Here is a 16,671-nt window from a genome sequence, read left to right on the forward strand (position 1 = left end):
GTTGTGAACCTTTGGAATTCTGTAGCCGAAAGGGTTGTGAAATGTTCTGCTATTGAATAATAAGACCGAGATGAGCAGATTTTTTTCCTCTTGCTGATTCAAAGGAGGAAGGAAACAGGCAAGAAAATGGAGTTAAGACTGATCAGTCAACCACCACAACTGTATTAAATAATGTAGTGGGTTCAACAGCATATACATATAGTCTATTTCATCACAGAATCCCTACAGTTTGGAAACAGGCCCTTCAGCCCAACATGTTCACACCGACTCTCAGAGCATCCCACATACCCACCCCTATAATCTATCTAATCTATACATCCCTGAACACTATGGGGTAATTTAGCATGGCCAATCCATCTGGCCTACACATCTTTGGACTGTGGGAGGAAACCGGAGCACCTGGAGGGAGAACGTGCAAACTCCACACTGACAGTCGCCCGAGGGTAGAATCGAACCCAGGTCCCAGGCCCCAGGCCCCGTGAGGCAGCACAGCTGCCCCAATTTCTTGTGTTATGTCATATTACTACCAATTTAATTTTTCAGTGCTCCCAGATTGATGTCTTTATATTTAAAACATTATGGCGAATATTTCTTTACTTCCCACTTTAACTACAGAATTAGCATTTACAGCAACCAAAGTTCTATTTTCTGCACTGTCATCCTAACTGAAGCAACTCCTGGATTTGCACAGAATATATATCATATTAATGATATCGTATTTATTGAGAACTATTTTTATGTATAATGAGATTTAACCTGAATGTTATTTTCATAAATTTAAATAATCGATAAATAGCTCATGTAAATACAGTATAGAAGAGACATTCTGATACATTAATTCAATAAGGAAGATATACCTACCTGTAGATCAGTAATAGAAACTCTATGAGATTCCACTGTTGGACGGCGAGGCAACCGAGGAGAAGAATGCGGTGATGTAATTGGAGAATATGGCAAAGAAGGATATATATAACGTCCATTAATAGCTGAACTGCTGCCAGGTGACTGAGTTAAATTGGACTTTTCTTGGAGAGATAGTTTCCGATTGGACATACTTAGTTTTATTCTAGGGTGCCAAATATCTTCAGATTGAGCTCTTTCTAATCGTCCCAAAGCCTTATCGCATGGTGATCTGTCCAATTCATTATTGTCTTGCATAGGTTCATCTTCAAGTATTCCTTCACCATTGTGTCCTTGTCCATTGCTTGTGGTACTCTGGTCATACTCGGTCACAATGATAAAAGATTCCATGCCTAAGTCAATAGTTAGGGATGACAGACTACAACTAACGTCTGACTGCTCCTTGTTGTTACCACATTGCTCATTTCTGCTTGTAGGCCTCTCGGCAGCAGATCTGCTTGAGACACATGATGACATGGTGCTTCACCTTGCTTTATCCACATGGATAGGTCATATGACCTTGAGGTTCCTATAGAAAAATTGTAACATTTAAACGAGTTTTAAAAACCATTTTATTTAAATGAACATTCAGATGAATTATCCAATGAGAACATTAAACCATGTTAAACATTCAGATATACAAATTTAGATGATGCAGTAATCAACAAGATAGATTTGTAATCTGCACAGTTTAAGTATTTACCATCCCTATTATATACCATAATTGCATTGTAAGCCTAATGAAGGTTGCTCATTGAAGAAATACAGAAAATAGCACAAGGCAGCCATTTGGCCCTTCAAACCCACTCTGTCTTCAATCTCATCATCCAACTCAGTACCCTGTTCACATTTTCTCCCCTATCCTTTGATCCCTTCTGCCTTAGGAACTATATCCAACTACTTTTTGAAAACACTCAATGCATTTGCCTCAAAAACTTTGTGGTAGAGAATTCCACAGGCTCACTACTCAGTCCTAAATGGCACCTCTCATATCCTTAGGCTGTGACTGCTGGTTCTGGACCACCTGGTCAGTGGGAACATGCTTCCTGCATTTCACCCTGTATAGTCCTGTTAGAAATTCATATATTTATAGGAGATCCCTCCTGCATAATACTTCAGGTGCAATTTCAACAAGACCCTGTACAATTGCAACAAGACATCCCTGGCATCTGTTGCTACGAAGGCCAACCTACCTTCTTGCCTTCCTCACCATCTGCTGGACCTGCATATTTACATTTGGTGACTGGTGACTGGTGACCCACGTCTCATTGCATCCCCCTTTTCACAATCCACTGCCATTCAGGAAGTTATTGGCCTTCCTATTTTGACTACCAAAGTGGACAACCTCATGTGTCCACTTGTGAAAAGAGATGCTCTCGGCGAGGAAGCAGAATTTGAGATGATACCTCATGTACTTGGTCAACAATGAGCTGCACCTCATCACAATGCTTACATGAGATGGACAATGTCAAATGTCAATTTTAAAATTTGCATCGTCTTTAAATTTCCTCACCCAAAAATACAGTCCTCAGGCATCTCTCCAATATCCCAATTTTGACTGGAACAGAAACAAACTAGCTAGAAAAGCTCAGCAGGTCTGACAGTTTCTGTGAGGAAAAAAGACACAGGTAACGTTGAGTCCAATGGCCCTTCATCAGGGTGGGAAGAATCAGCAGACCCAAGACATGACTTGTTTTCTTCATCACAGATGCTACCAGACTTGAGCTTTTCCAGCTACTTTGGTTTTTTTCCAATTTACAGCATCTGCAGTTCTTTTGGTCCCAAGTGTGATTGCCTGACTATTAACAATTGTGTACTTGCTGCCAACCTCCTACGCCCTACGTTTTCCCCCTTAGCCGTAGGGGTTATACACGTGTGTGCACGCGTGCGAGAGTCTCGCGCGCTCTCTCTCTCTGCCTCCTTCTCCTCCTCCTTTAGGGTGTTCTTAAGCCATGCAATTAATCATCTGCGTAGCTTCTTCTCATGTCTCATGATAATGCTCCTGTGAAGTGCATCGAAACATTCTACATTAGAAAAAGATGATGTAATGAAAGGTGTTACTGTTCAATGAGGTAATTACCCTATCTTAAACTGTGATATAAATTTCTGCTATTTAAACTGAGCCAAAATCCAAGAGAACAGAGTCCAAAGTTCAGTTTTAACATAACTTGTTATACAAGTTTAAAAGAATTGAAAATTATTTTAACCACTTGACTTGCCAATGCAAAGTACAAAACCTGCACCAGGACATAGATTTAATGTGTTTGAATGGATTAAAGATTAACAGCTATTAAGTTAACCATTCATTTTTGAAAATTGCAATAAGAATATATTAAAGGAAATCATTGGAAAATAACTGATGAGCACATTTTTAGAAATACAGAAACTCAATTTAAAATGTTATAAGAACTTGAAATAAAATTGATATAGTTTAATCTTTCTAGTCTCAATTTCCATAACTTTATGTTTCAAAACTCTCAATCATGTACAAAAGCCAGAGACTAAATCACCACACATGGTGCCATCAGAAAGATGGGGACTGGGGAAGCAGGTGTGGTAGCAGTGCTAAAACATCAAAATCATTCAGCATTGATGCTTCTAGACTTCATGCTGACGTCTGGTGAAGATGGGTATAGGCTGTCTGTTTTGTCTCCAACAATCACATACCCTGATAACTCAATGTCTGTTTAGAATGATTAGGAGTAAGGTGCTGGGGATACCTGACATTCTTGTAACTATCCCAGCACAACAACTTTTGCTAATATAGGATCTCGGATGAAGTGAAACAATCCAAAATCCGTCTCAGCAGCATTATCAAATAAAACTTGACACCAAATCACATAAGACAATGGGTAAAATTAGCAAACGCTCAGTAAAAGGTGTTTGGTCAAAGATATTTCTTTCACAGACTGTCATAAAGGAATAAAGCAATGCAGAGGAGTTTAAGAAAGGAGTTCTAAAAGCTTAGGGCCTCAAAAGCAAGGCACTTGCCAATAATGGAGAAATTTTAAAAAAAAAGGGATGCACAGATCCTCAGAGGTTCTAGGACATCACAGTGATATGCAAATACCAGGTTATATAGCAATTTGAAAAGTAGTTTGAGAATTCTGAATGAAGGGTCTAGGCCCGAAACGTCAGCTTTTGTGCTCCTGAGATGCTGCTTGGCCTGCTGTGTTCATCCAGCCTCACATTTTATTATCTTGGAATCTCCAGCATCTGCAGTTCCCATTATCTTTGAGAATTCTGAAGTTGTATTTTACATGACCAAGAATGAATTTAGACCAACAAGATGGGAGATGACAAATGAGTGATAAGACTTAGCGCAAGATACTGGAGTTAGGAAAATTGGAAGCTTGTGAAAAGTACATTAGAATAATCAAGTCTCAAGGTAATGTACTACTGTAGCAGCCAACATCTTCAGTACAAGAAAAGTTAAATAAATTGCATGCCTTAAGGACATAACTTCTCCCTCTCTCCAATTTTCTCTCTTCTTTTGCAGATGGTATCAAGCACTTATTACTTGCACGGCAGTCAAAGGCAAACTTGTGGATGTGGTGTATCTGGATTTCCAGAAGGCATTTGACAAGGTACCACACCAGAGGCTGCTACATAAGATAAAGTTGCACAGTATTACAGGTAATGTAGAGGACTAGTAGAAAGCAAAGAGTAGCAGTAAATGGGTGTTTTTTCTGGTTGGTGGTCAGTGGCTAGTGGTGTGCCTCAGGGATCAGAGTTGGGACCGCAATTGCTTAAAATTTATAGATAATTCGGAGCTGGGGTCTAAGTGTGGTGTGTCAAAATTTGCAGATGACACTAAGGTGAGTGGTTGAGCAAAGTGTGCAGAAGACACTGAAAGTCTGCAGAGGGATATAGATAGTCTAAGTGAGTGGGCAAAAATCTGGCAGATGGAGTACAATGTTGGTAAGTGTGAGGTCATCCATTTTGGTTGAAATAACAGCAACATGGACTAGGTTTTAAAATGGTAAAAAATTGCAGCACGCTGCTGTGCAGATGGACTTGGATGCCCTTGTGCATGAAATCGCTACAAGTAGGATTGCAGGTGCAGCAGGTAATTAAAAAGGCAAATGGAATTTTGTCTGCCATTGCTAGAGGGATGGAGTTTAAAAACAGGGAGGCTATGGTGCAGCTGCATAGGGTCCTGGTGAGGCCACAGCTGGAGTACTGCGTTCAGTTTTGGTCTCCTTACTTGAGAAGGGATATACTAGCACTGGAGGGGATGCAGAGGAGATTTACTCGGTTGATTCCAGAGTTGAGAGGATTAGATTATGAGGAGAGACTGAGTAGACTGGGATTATACTCATTGGAATTCAGAAGAATGAGGGGAGATCTTATAGAAACGTATAAGATTATGAAGGGAATAGATAAGGTGGAGGTAGGGAGGTTGTTTCTGCTAGCAGGTAAAATTAGGACTAGACGGCATCGCCTCAAAGTAAAGGGAAGCAGATGTAGGACTGAGGTCAAGAGGACCTTCTTCACCCAAAGGGTCAGAAATCTGTGGAATTCCCTGCCCAGTGAAGCAGTTGAAGCTACCTCGCTGAAGATTTAAGGCAAGGCAAGATAATTCAATTCACTGTTCAAAGATTTTCAGGATTATGGTCAATAGGCAGGTAAGTGGAGCTGATCAGCCATGATATTATCAAATGGAAGGGCAAGCTCAAGGGGCCAGATGGCCTACTCCTGCTCCTGGCTCTTACGTTCTTATGAGGAATAAATTGTATGAGTCACAAAGCGAATGCTAGAGGTCATCAACCCTAAGAACTTTACAATCATGAATTTGAATACAACTTGGAAGTCAACTGATAAAGTAGCCAGAAACATTTTTGAATAATTTGCATGCTAATACTAAGTTCGGGGGCATTAACTAAACAGAAAAAGAACTGTACGAACGCACATAGTTGCCAAAAAGAAACTAATTACAGCCAGGTGAACAAGGAGCTTTAGTAAGGGGACAAGAGTGATCCTTCAGAGGTTTGGGTGTTTGTAAGCTAACTGTTGTGTTAAGGGAGAATAATCTTTCTTTCATAAATTGCCTGAAAAAGTAATGTTGGAGTTTTTGTGTCCTTCTTCAGCAATACTCAAGTTCTGTTCTCCAGAATGACTATTTATGATTTCGGTAACGTGGCCATTTCAGATATAGCTCTTGTATAGACAACAGTTTGTATTTTTTTCTTTTGTGGAGTATACTTTTTATTGTTTTTTTTAAAACCAAAAGTAGATTCACCGCTTCTTGGGAACATGTTCAGTGACTGATCTTTATGGTAAACAAAAAGAAAAAATAAACTTAACGGCTTAACAAATCAGGTCTCAGAGGTAATGACACTACTACTCTGCCATCAAAAGCCCATTTCTCACTCTGGGATTGGACTTGCCTGCATTACCATCAGCTGGAATCGTATAACATTGACCAATTGCTTAAAGCAGACCACAATGAGTTGCTGTGTCATCTTATCAAACCTTCCTTACTTGAGTAAAAATTACTGATGTTTTATCTGAAGGCTCCACAAACACAGCTTCAAAGCCTAGTTTGAAGGGACGGAAAATTCAAGTGACAATAAGATTTAAGTATCTCAGACGGATTTAATCAAATGACTTTAAAAGTACAGTGGTCAGTAATATTTAGGAGATTACTTAATTGTGGTTACAAACAGGCATAAACAGATAGAGGAAAAGCAATATACTGCTTATAGGGTTATCTCAAGATTTTATAAAATTAGAGTGTAAGTATGACATCTGGCCCTTCTAATCTTTGCCTTTCAGGAAAGAAAGTCATAATTTTCCACACTACCTCTAACTTCCTATACTAGACCAAATCCCTCAGTTATAACAGTTTCTCCTTGTCCCTTTCATCTCAGGCACCAATTTATTCCAGAAAGAGTTATTGCTGATTCTTCCAATCCATGAAGTTATTAATGTTCTGAAGTTTACATTGCCAGAAGACATAGGATGCGATTTAAGATAACAAAGTGTGATGCTGAATGAAGACAGCAGGCCAAGCAGCATCTCAGGAGCACAGAAGCTGACATTTCGGGCCTAGACCCTTCAGAGAGCTTATCATCAGAAGGGGGGATGGGGAAGAGGGTTCTGGAATATTTAGGGAGGGAGGGGCAGGCGGACCGAAGATGGAGAGAAAAGATGATAGGTGGAGAGGAGAGTATAGGTGGGAGGTAGGGAGGGGATAGGTCAGTCCAGGGAAGACGGACAGGTCAAGGAGGTGGGAAGAGGTTAGTAGGTAGGAAATGGAGGTGCGGCTTGGGGTGGGAGGAAGGGATGGGTGAGAGGAAGAACAGGTTAGGGAGTCGGAGACAGGCTGGGCTGGTTTTGAGATGCAGTGGGGGGAGGGGACGAACTGGGCTGGTTTTGGGATGCGGTGGGGGAAGGGGAGATTTTGAAGCTTGTGAAGTCCACATTGATACCATTGGGCTGCAGGGTTCCCAAGCGGAATAGGAGTTGCTGTTCCTGCAACCTTCGGGTGGCATCATTGTGGCACTGCAGGAGGCCCGTGATGGACATGTTGTCTAAAGAATGGGAGGGGGGAGTTTGAACGGTTTGTGACTGGGAGGTGCAGTTGTTTATTGCAAACTGAGCAGAGGTGTTCTGCAAAAGCAGTCCCCAAGCCTCTGCTTGATTTCCCCAATGTAGAGGATGCCACACTGGGTACAATGGATACAGTATACCACATCGGCAGATGTGCAGGTGAACATCTGCTTAATATGGAAAGGATGCAGTTTATTTGGATTTCCAACAGTCCTTTAACAAGGTGCAGCAAGAGAGGTTGTTAAATAAGACAATAGCTCATAGTTTTAGGGGCATGGAGAGAGAGGATGAGCTGACTGGCAGAAGGCAGAGTGTGAAGATAAAGGGGTCTTTTTCAGGTTTGTAGCTCGAGAATCACTGGAGTTCCGCAGGGATTGGTGTGGGATCACAGTTATTCACATCATACAGTAATGATATGAATGAAGAAACGGAGGCATTATTGCCAAGTCTGCAGATGACAATGACAGGTCGACAGACAGGTAGTGTTGAGGAAACAGGGATGTTGCAGAAGGATTTGGACATTTAGAGGAATGGGCAAAGAAATGGCAGATGGAATACAATGTGGGTGGAAGAATACAGGTGTAGACAAATTTTTTCCCTATTTGCCATCTTAACTGCTACATTCAGCTGGCAATGTTAGCTTTCATTAAGCAGGCTAGAATGCAACAGCAAGGATATGCTGCTGAGGTTGTAGAAGGCTGTGGTCAGAGCCCATTTGGAATATAATGGGTAGTTTTTGGCCCTCTATCCAAGGAAAGATGTGCTGGCATCTGAAGAGTCCTGAGGAGGTTTACAAGAATAAAGGGCTTGTCAAAAGATGAGTGTTTGAACTCAACGGAGTTTTAAAAGACATGGATAGTGTGGACATGGAGAAGATGTTTCCATTAGGAGGAGAGAATGAGGCCATGACCTTGGGTCCTAAAGTGAAGGGACAACCTGGATGTGAGTTTGCTCGTTGAGCTAGAAGGTTAGTTTTCAGACGTTTTGTCACCATTCTAGGTAACGTCATCAGTGAGCCTCCGATGAAGGGACAACCATTTAGAACGGAGAGGAGGACGACTTTCTTCAGCCAGAAGGTCATGCATGTGTGGGACTCATCGTGCGGAAGGCTAACAAAGAGCCTTTTAGACAGAGTAAAGGGATCAAGGGCTACAGGGAGAAGGCTGCATTCTGTTCTATTACCCTGACATACTTATGTTAAGGTACAATTTGTCTGGATGGGACACAATACTTTTCACTATCTCAGTTCACATGACAATAATAAATCTAAATCAAATCAAGAGGCTGGAGAATGGGGTTGAGAAATGCATCAGCCATGACTGAATGGCAGAACAGATGTGACAGAAGCCTAATTCCGCTCCTATATCTTAAGGTCTTATGACAGATCCCTGGTTCATTGTGTTACTGCTTCACTCTGGCAAACTTGGCAATTTTATTTCCTTGATTTGCCATTGCCTTCCAGGTCCCCAGCCTATTGAGCTGAAAGAAATCACTGCAGATGCTGGAATCTACACTAAATAAGAGGGGAGGCTGGGAATCACAGTAGATCAGGCAGCATCTATGGAGAGAAAGCAAGCTAATGTTTCCCTAGTCTAGATTATTCTTTAGAGGTCTGACAAAGAGTCATCTGAATGAGATGTTAGCTTGTGTTCTCTCTCCACAGATGCTGCCTGACCTGCCGTGATCCCAGCATTTTTTGTTTTCACTATCTGAACTTGCATGGGGATCCGACCGACTGTTGAATCACAGGCTAACCATGCAGCCAACTAAACTGGCTGTTCCCTCAATTCACGTACAAATGTGTGTTTTGATTACCAACATTCCCCAGCCTATCACCTTTGCTATATTTCCTGTTGTGGACACTTCATACTTTGCCAAATTATATTCCCTTTTCCATATTCTTATTTACTCATTTAACATGTTTATATCCTTTTACAGCCTCTTTGCATATGCATCATCTTACATTTCTCACGTAATTTTGTTCCATTAGCAAAGTTGGATTCAATACAGAGATAATAGGAACTGCAGATGCTGGAGAATCCAAGATAACAAGGTGTGGAGCTGGATGATCACAGCAGCATCTTCGGAGCAGGAAAGCTGACCTTTCGGGCCCAGACCCTTCATTAGAATTCTGATGAAGGGTCTAGGCCCGAAACATCAGCTTCTTGCTCCGAAGATGCTGCTTGGCCTGCTGTGTTCATCCAGCTCCACATCTTGTTATCTTGGATCCAATACATTTGGTCCCCTCATTCAAATCATTCTAAAAACCCCGTCCAAACATTATCTTTCAAGTTACATATTTTAAAATTAACAATGATGTCTACTCCCACTGTTGTTTTCTGTTAATTTATGCTCAATTCATATAAAACGTAGAAATGAATGCCCAAAATAGGAACAGAGGTAGACCATGTCGACCACTCCACCATTCTGCAAGATCCTGACTGAACTGCTTGCATTTCAAATTCCACATTCCCACCCACCTGATAACCTTGGATTTTCTTGCCTTACAAGAAAATATCCATCTCTGCCTCAAAAATGTTCAAAAACACTGCTCCCACTGCCTTGTCAGGCAGACAATTTGATTAATTATGTGCTATAACTACATAATAAACCTTGATGACTCACATACTTCAACAGTTAGATCCCTTTGCAACTCAAAATTCTGCAGCTGTTCTCTATTGATGTAATTTAGTTATTCCTGCCAAAGGAATAACTTCACATTTTCCCACGTTATACTTGACCTGCCAGACTTCTACCCACTCAATCAAGATATCCAATGCCAACTGAAAAATCCTTAGGCCCCCTTTCCGACATACTTTCTTACCTCTGTGGATGTTACCTTTGATTTTAAGCTACTATGTCTTCCCTCCCCTCAACTGGGTCATTGATTTTTTTTTACAATTTACAAAGCCCCAGCACAGGTTCTTGTGGGCCTTCACTCATCATTACTTGCCAATCAGATAGAGACTTATTTATTCATACTTTACATTTTTTGTCACCCTGCAAAACATGTATCAATGCTAACAAATTACCCCCAGCATTTATTCTCCTCAATAACCTGATGTGGCACATGAGAGAGGAGTAGGCTCTCTGATCCGTCAAGCTTGCTTCATCATTCAATAAGATCATGTCTGATCTTTTCGTGGACTCAGGTCCATTTACTCATCCACTCACCATAAACCTTAATTCCTTTACTGTTCAAAAATCTTTAACCTAAACATTCAAAGAGTTAGCCTCAACTGCTTTACTGAGTAGGGAATTTCACAGATTCCCAAGCCTTTGGGTGAAATAATTTCTCTTTAGCTCATTTTGAAATATGCTCCCTTTTATTTTGAGGCTCTGACCACTAGTTCGAGTGTCACCTGCTAGTAGAAACATTCTCTTTGCTACTACCTTATAAATTTAAGAAGGGAATAGATATGTTTCTGTAAGATTTCCCCCCTCATTCTTCTAAATTCCAATGAAAACAGTCCTAGTCTACTCAATATCTCCTCAAAAGGCAACCCTCAACTCTGGAATCAACTTTACAGACCACCTCCAGACCCCTCCGGTGCAAGTACATCCTTTTCCACATACGGAGACCAAAACCGTACAGAGTACTCCAAGTGTAGCCTCACTAGCACCCTACACAGCTGCAGTATTAACTCCCATTTTAAACTCCATCCCTCTAGCAATATAAAGGACATTATTCCATTTGCCATCTAATTACTTGCTGCAGCTGCAAACTAACTTTGTGCTTCATACACAAGCACTGACATCAGTGGTGAGCAAGGTGTTGCAGGGGATTTGGAAGGACAGGATTTACAAGAATTTGGAAAGGCAAGGACTGAATAGGGTTAAGCAACATGGATTTGTGCATGGGAAATAGTGTATCACTAACTTGATCGAGTTTTTTGAAGAAGTGACGAAGATGATTGATTAAGGCTGAGTGGAGGACATTGTCTATATGGACTTCAGTAAGGCATTCGACAAGGTTTCACACAGTAGACTTGTTAACAAGGTTAGATCACATGGAATACAGAGGGAACTAACTATTTGGATACAAAATTGGCTTGAAGGTAGGAGGCAGAGGGTTTTTTGGACTGGAGGCCTGTGACCTTCAGTGTGGTACAAGGATTGGTGCTGGGACCCTGGCTTTATCATTTATATACATTCATATCCAAATCATTTACAGTGGGGGGTCAGAAAGTTTGCAGATGACACCAAAATTGGTTGTGTAGGGGACAGTGAAAGGTTACCTCATGGTACAACAGGACCTTGATCAGGTGCACTGTTGGACCGAGAAGTGACAGGTGGAGTTTAACCTAGATAAATGTGAAGTGCTAGATTTTGGTAGGGCAGATCGGGACAGGACTTAAGGGGTGACAAGGTGGCTCAGTGGTTAGCTGCCTCACAGCACCAGAGTCCCGGGTCCAATTCCACCATTAAAAGTGACTGCGTGTGGAGTTTGCACACATTCTTCTTCGCATGTCTGCGTGGGTTTCCTCAAGGTGCTCCAGTTTCCTCCCACAGTCCAAAGATGTGCAGGCTAGGTGGACTGGCCATGCTAAATTGCCTGTATTGTTCAGGGATTTGTAGATTAGGTGACGTATAGGGTGATGAGTCTGGATGCAATGCTCCGAGGGTCAGTGTGGACTTGTTGGGCCGAAGGGCCTGTTTCCACACTAGAGATTCTATGAAGAAGTACAGTCCCGGAGAGTGTTGCTGAGTAAAAAGAGGCCTTGAACTCCAGGTTCACAGTTCCTTGAAAATAGAGTTGCAGGTAGACAGGATAGCGAAGGCAACATTTGATACGTTTGCCTTCATTGAGTATTGGAGTTGGGAGGTCACATCGTGACTGTACAGGATTTGGTTACACCACTTTTGGAATACAGTGTTCAATTCTGGATCCCTCTTTTGTAGGGAAGATGTTGTTAAACTTGAAAGGGTTTAGAAGAGATTTACAAAAATGCTGCCAGAATTGCAGAGTGTGAGCTATAGAGAAGGGCCGGGGCTTTTTGCCCTGGACCACTGAAGGCTGAGGGGTGACCTTATAGAAGTTTATAAAATGAGGGGCATGAATAGGGTGAATAGTCAAGGTCTTTCCCCATGGTCAAGGAATCCAAAACTACAAGACAGGTTTAAGGGGAGAGGAGAAAGATTTAAAACGGACCTAAGGTGCAACATTTTCATGCAGAGGGTGGTGCATGTATGGAATGAACTGCTGGTAGAAGTGGTGAAGGCTGGTACAATTACAACACTTAAAAAAGGCATCTGGATGGGTAAATGACTAGGAAGGGTTCAGAGGAAAATGGACCAGATGCTGGCAAATTGGACTGGATTAATTTAGGATATCTGTTTGGCATGGAAGAGTTGGGCCCAAGGGTCTGTTTTCATGTTATACATCTCTCTAACTCTATGACACCCAGGACCGTCTGCACACCAGCATGCTGCAATTTTCTACCATTTAAACAAGTGTCCATTTTGCTGTTATTCCTACCAAAATGGATGACTTCACATTTACCAACATTGTACTCCATCTATCCAATCCTTGCCTACTCTATTTATATCCCTCTGCAGACTTTCCATGTCCTCTGCACATTTTGCTCTAGCACTCATCTTAGTGTCATCTGCAAAATTTGACACTACACTTGGTATCCAACTCTAAATCATCTATGTAAATTGTAAACAATTGTAGACCCAACACTGATCCCTGAGGCACACCACTAGCCACTGGTTGTCACCAAATAAATCCACATTTATCCTTAATCTTTGTTTTCTGTTAGTTAAACGATCTTCCATCCACGTACCTTTATCTTACATAGCAGCCTTTTGTGCAGCACCTTGTCAAATGCCTTCTGGAAACACAGATACAGCACATCCACTGGTTCCTCATTGTCCAGTGTGCTCATAATGTCCTCAAAGAATTCAAATAAGTTAGCTGAACATGACCTGCGTTTCATGAACCCATGCTGCATATGCCCAATGGGATAATTTCTATCCTAAGTGTTTTGCTATTTCTTCCTTGATTATGGTTTCAAGCATTTTCCTCACTATAGAAGTTAAGCTAACTGGCTCGTAGTTACCTGCCTTTTGTCTACCTCCTTTTTTAAAGAGTGACATCATTTTTGCTGTTTTTACACCCTGCCAGAATCGCCCCAGGGTTCAGCGAATTTTGGTAAGATCCAAGTGCATTTGCTACTTCCCCCACCACCTCTCAGTTCCTGAGATGCATTCAATCAGGGCCAGGAGGCTTGTCTACCTTTAGCCCCATTAACTTGCCCAACACTACCTCTTTAGTGATAATGATCGTATCTAGGTATTCACCTGCCATAGCCTCCTTGCCATCAATTACTGGCATGTTAATGGGTGTTCCACTGTGAAGACTGACAAACGCCTGTTCAACACCTCAACCAGTTACTCATTTCCCATTATTAAAGCCCACTTGTCCTCCAAAGGAGGAATGTTTACCTTAGCCACTCTTTCATTCTATATATTTGTAGAAATTTCTGCTGTTTGAGTTAGTTTACTCTCATAATCCATCTTACCTTTATAGCTTTTCTTGTGGCTCTATGTTGACCTTTAAAGATTTCCCAATTCTCTAGTTTCCTACTAATCTTTGCAACTTGGTTACCATTACCTCAAATTCACATTCTAAAAGCAACAGAACGTAGTATATTACAAGCATACCGCTCACTAAGGTACACTGTTTGTTACCAAGTTAAGAAAGAAATGGAGATTTATCCAGAGGAACCAACTTTTAGGTGGGACCAAAAAAAAACCCCCACTTTTCTAACATTCTTCTGGAATGCCTTCCCATCATACTTCTCCAAAAAGGAGATGTCAGGTATAAATTAGAACCCTAAAAACTTTCATAATGTACACAGCCATAATGTGTTACTGTCTCCCCTTTCGAAAAAAAGTTCAAATCAGCAGTGATTAATGCAATACTGATATGTATCAACCAAGACAAAAACTCCCTTTTGCCCATTTCTTATTAAAGGTAGAATTTATCATTTCAAATAATCATCCTGTGCACCAATTAACTAAATTAGCAATTTATTAATATTTTATCTGAAACAAAATGACAATTTTTAAATTGCCAACCCATACAACAGTTTGTAGCGATTAGTGCACCTGGACATAATAATCACTTTGTTCACATATAGCTCATAGTCCAGTTAGCCTCTCATTGTTAAGGAAACATTCTATCTTGGATCCAAAACCCCGAACTCCATCTATGATTTTATCTACTTTACATGTCTAAATGTCTCTAATTCGCTGCTTCAGTCTACTTGACTTAATGTGTATCTGCACTGCATTTTTCTAATTCTCCAGAGTCATTCATACTATTTGGCAAAAAGCTGGAATCCTGGATATTCCAGATGAACAGGAATCACCATATTTTGCTAATCCAAGGCTATTTCTCTTTACACTCACTTTCAATTTGCTGCTTCAAAAACAACTACTAATCCAAAGTTACCAGCAACTTGAACTCTCATTTTTGTTAAATTCTATAGGAGCTTATCAAGTGCCACATGCTTATCTATATTGACTCTCCCCTATGTACCATGCTTGTGGTCACAAACCAACTCTGACTCACATCAACCATCTCATTTCTTCTCAGAAGCTACGTTCGTTTTTTGAAAAATGCCTTTAATTTAGAATCAAATAACCCAAAGATTAAACATTATTTCGAGTAACTCTTGGATTGCCAGGGCTTCAATATCCCAATGTAAGGGGCAAAAAAAAACTGGCACTATATTGTAGCCATATCAAATGGTATTGGATAAATATGGTGCTTTCATAACATGCTACTTACTTTACTGGCAAACTCAGAGACAGGTCATGGGCCTTCAACGATCGATAAGCTACAACACCCAAGTTCTTATCCGGCTTCTCAGTTTTAAACTAGCAAGCCTGAATAATATACGTGCAACTACTATGTACCAATTTTATTTTCCTGCATTCAATCTGTCATCTATTTCTCCATAATCCTAACACCACAAACATTTGTGCCATTGGCAAAAGAGTTGTATTTTTCTCTATCAAAATCAGTAATGGAGCAAGTGAAAAACAAAACAAACAGTCTCAATATGGATCAATGATAACAAAGCGTGTAGCTGGATGAACACAGCAGGCCAAGCAGCATCTCAGGAGCACAAAACTGATGTTTCCGGCCTAGATGCTGCTTGGCCTGCTGTGTTCATCCAGCTACACGCTTTGTTATCTTGGATTCTCCAGCATCTGCAGTTCCCATCATCCCCGATCTCAATATGGATCAATGTTGGGCTCTACTAGTGACAAGGCACCATATAAAATTGCAACCCTCAATAAATACCCTCCACCTACTCAAATACAAGCAATTTTCATTTCACCTTAGAATGCTATTGTTAATTCTGCAGGAAGCAACTTGGCTTAAGTGTACTTCACTGCAGTACCTTGTCAATTTTTTTGACAATTAAGATACACAACATAGAACTGAGATCTTTCAAAATTTAGACAAGCATTTAGGGTGGAATTGCATTTCCAGAAACCAGTTTACAGACAGCTGAATCACACTTATCATAACAGTACTAATTACCACCCCCAAGAGATTAAGCTGACAATAAAGCTAACTAGCCTATAATTCCAAGCTTGAACTTACTGAACTGAAGGGATCCTATAAATCCTTGGAGTCTACTAACTGTTCAATAGGACAATTGACAGCTGACACAATTTTAATTACAGATATGCTATTATAATTGTATCAGCACTATAATTTACCTTGGCTCCTAATCAGTTTGCTGTCTCTTACTTTATTGTGTGTTAACAGTAACAGCAAATGTGTACAGTGGTTAGCCCCAAAAAAAGTTTGCATACCCAATATTCTACTTAATGTCATCGCTGCTACATAATATTAGAATTCTTGTTTAATAATACCTCAGTTTAATTTCATGGATTTTCCTAATGTACTCCATACTGGGTGAAGAACACTGGATAAACACGTGTACACTAATTCTATCTTCAGTCAACCTTGAATGTATGAGAAAGGATGTGAGCAGCTGTCTTCCTGAGATGAATTTAGGCACACTAGTAAAAAGACTCGGAAGGAAGTTCAAATGAATATGGTAAATTTTTACTTTGTTAATAAAAGCAGAGTTTTATAATATAAAAAAGATAGAAAATGACAGGTACTCTCATGGAAAAATAAGAACACTTGCTTACAAAAAAAGGGAAAAAAAAATAAAATAGTCA

The 16,671-nt window shown here is 40.6% G+C and overlaps 1 protein-coding gene across 3 annotated transcripts in view; it reads right to left on the reverse strand.

The window, feature by feature from the left end:
* Positions 1-16,671, reverse strand: part of LOC125463988 (calcium/calmodulin-dependent protein kinase kinase 2-like) — a 94,531-nt gene that overhangs the window by 68,511 nt on the left and 9,349 nt on the right. For all 3 annotated transcript variants that reach the window (XM_048555866.2, XM_048555864.2, XM_048555865.2), the window contains one exon: positions 862-1,429. In XM_048555866.2, coding sequence (XP_048411823.1) covers positions 862-1,377 — 516 coding nt within the window. In that variant the 5' untranslated portion in view covers positions 1,378-1,429. The remainder of the gene's footprint in view (positions 1-861; positions 1,430-16,671) is intronic.

This window comes from Stegostoma tigrinum, chromosome 26 (assembly GCF_030684315.1).
Source record: "Stegostoma tigrinum isolate sSteTig4 chromosome 26, sSteTig4.hap1, whole genome shotgun sequence".
Classification (NCBI taxonomy): Eukaryota; Metazoa; Chordata; class Chondrichthyes; order Orectolobiformes; family Stegostomatidae; genus Stegostoma; species Stegostoma tigrinum.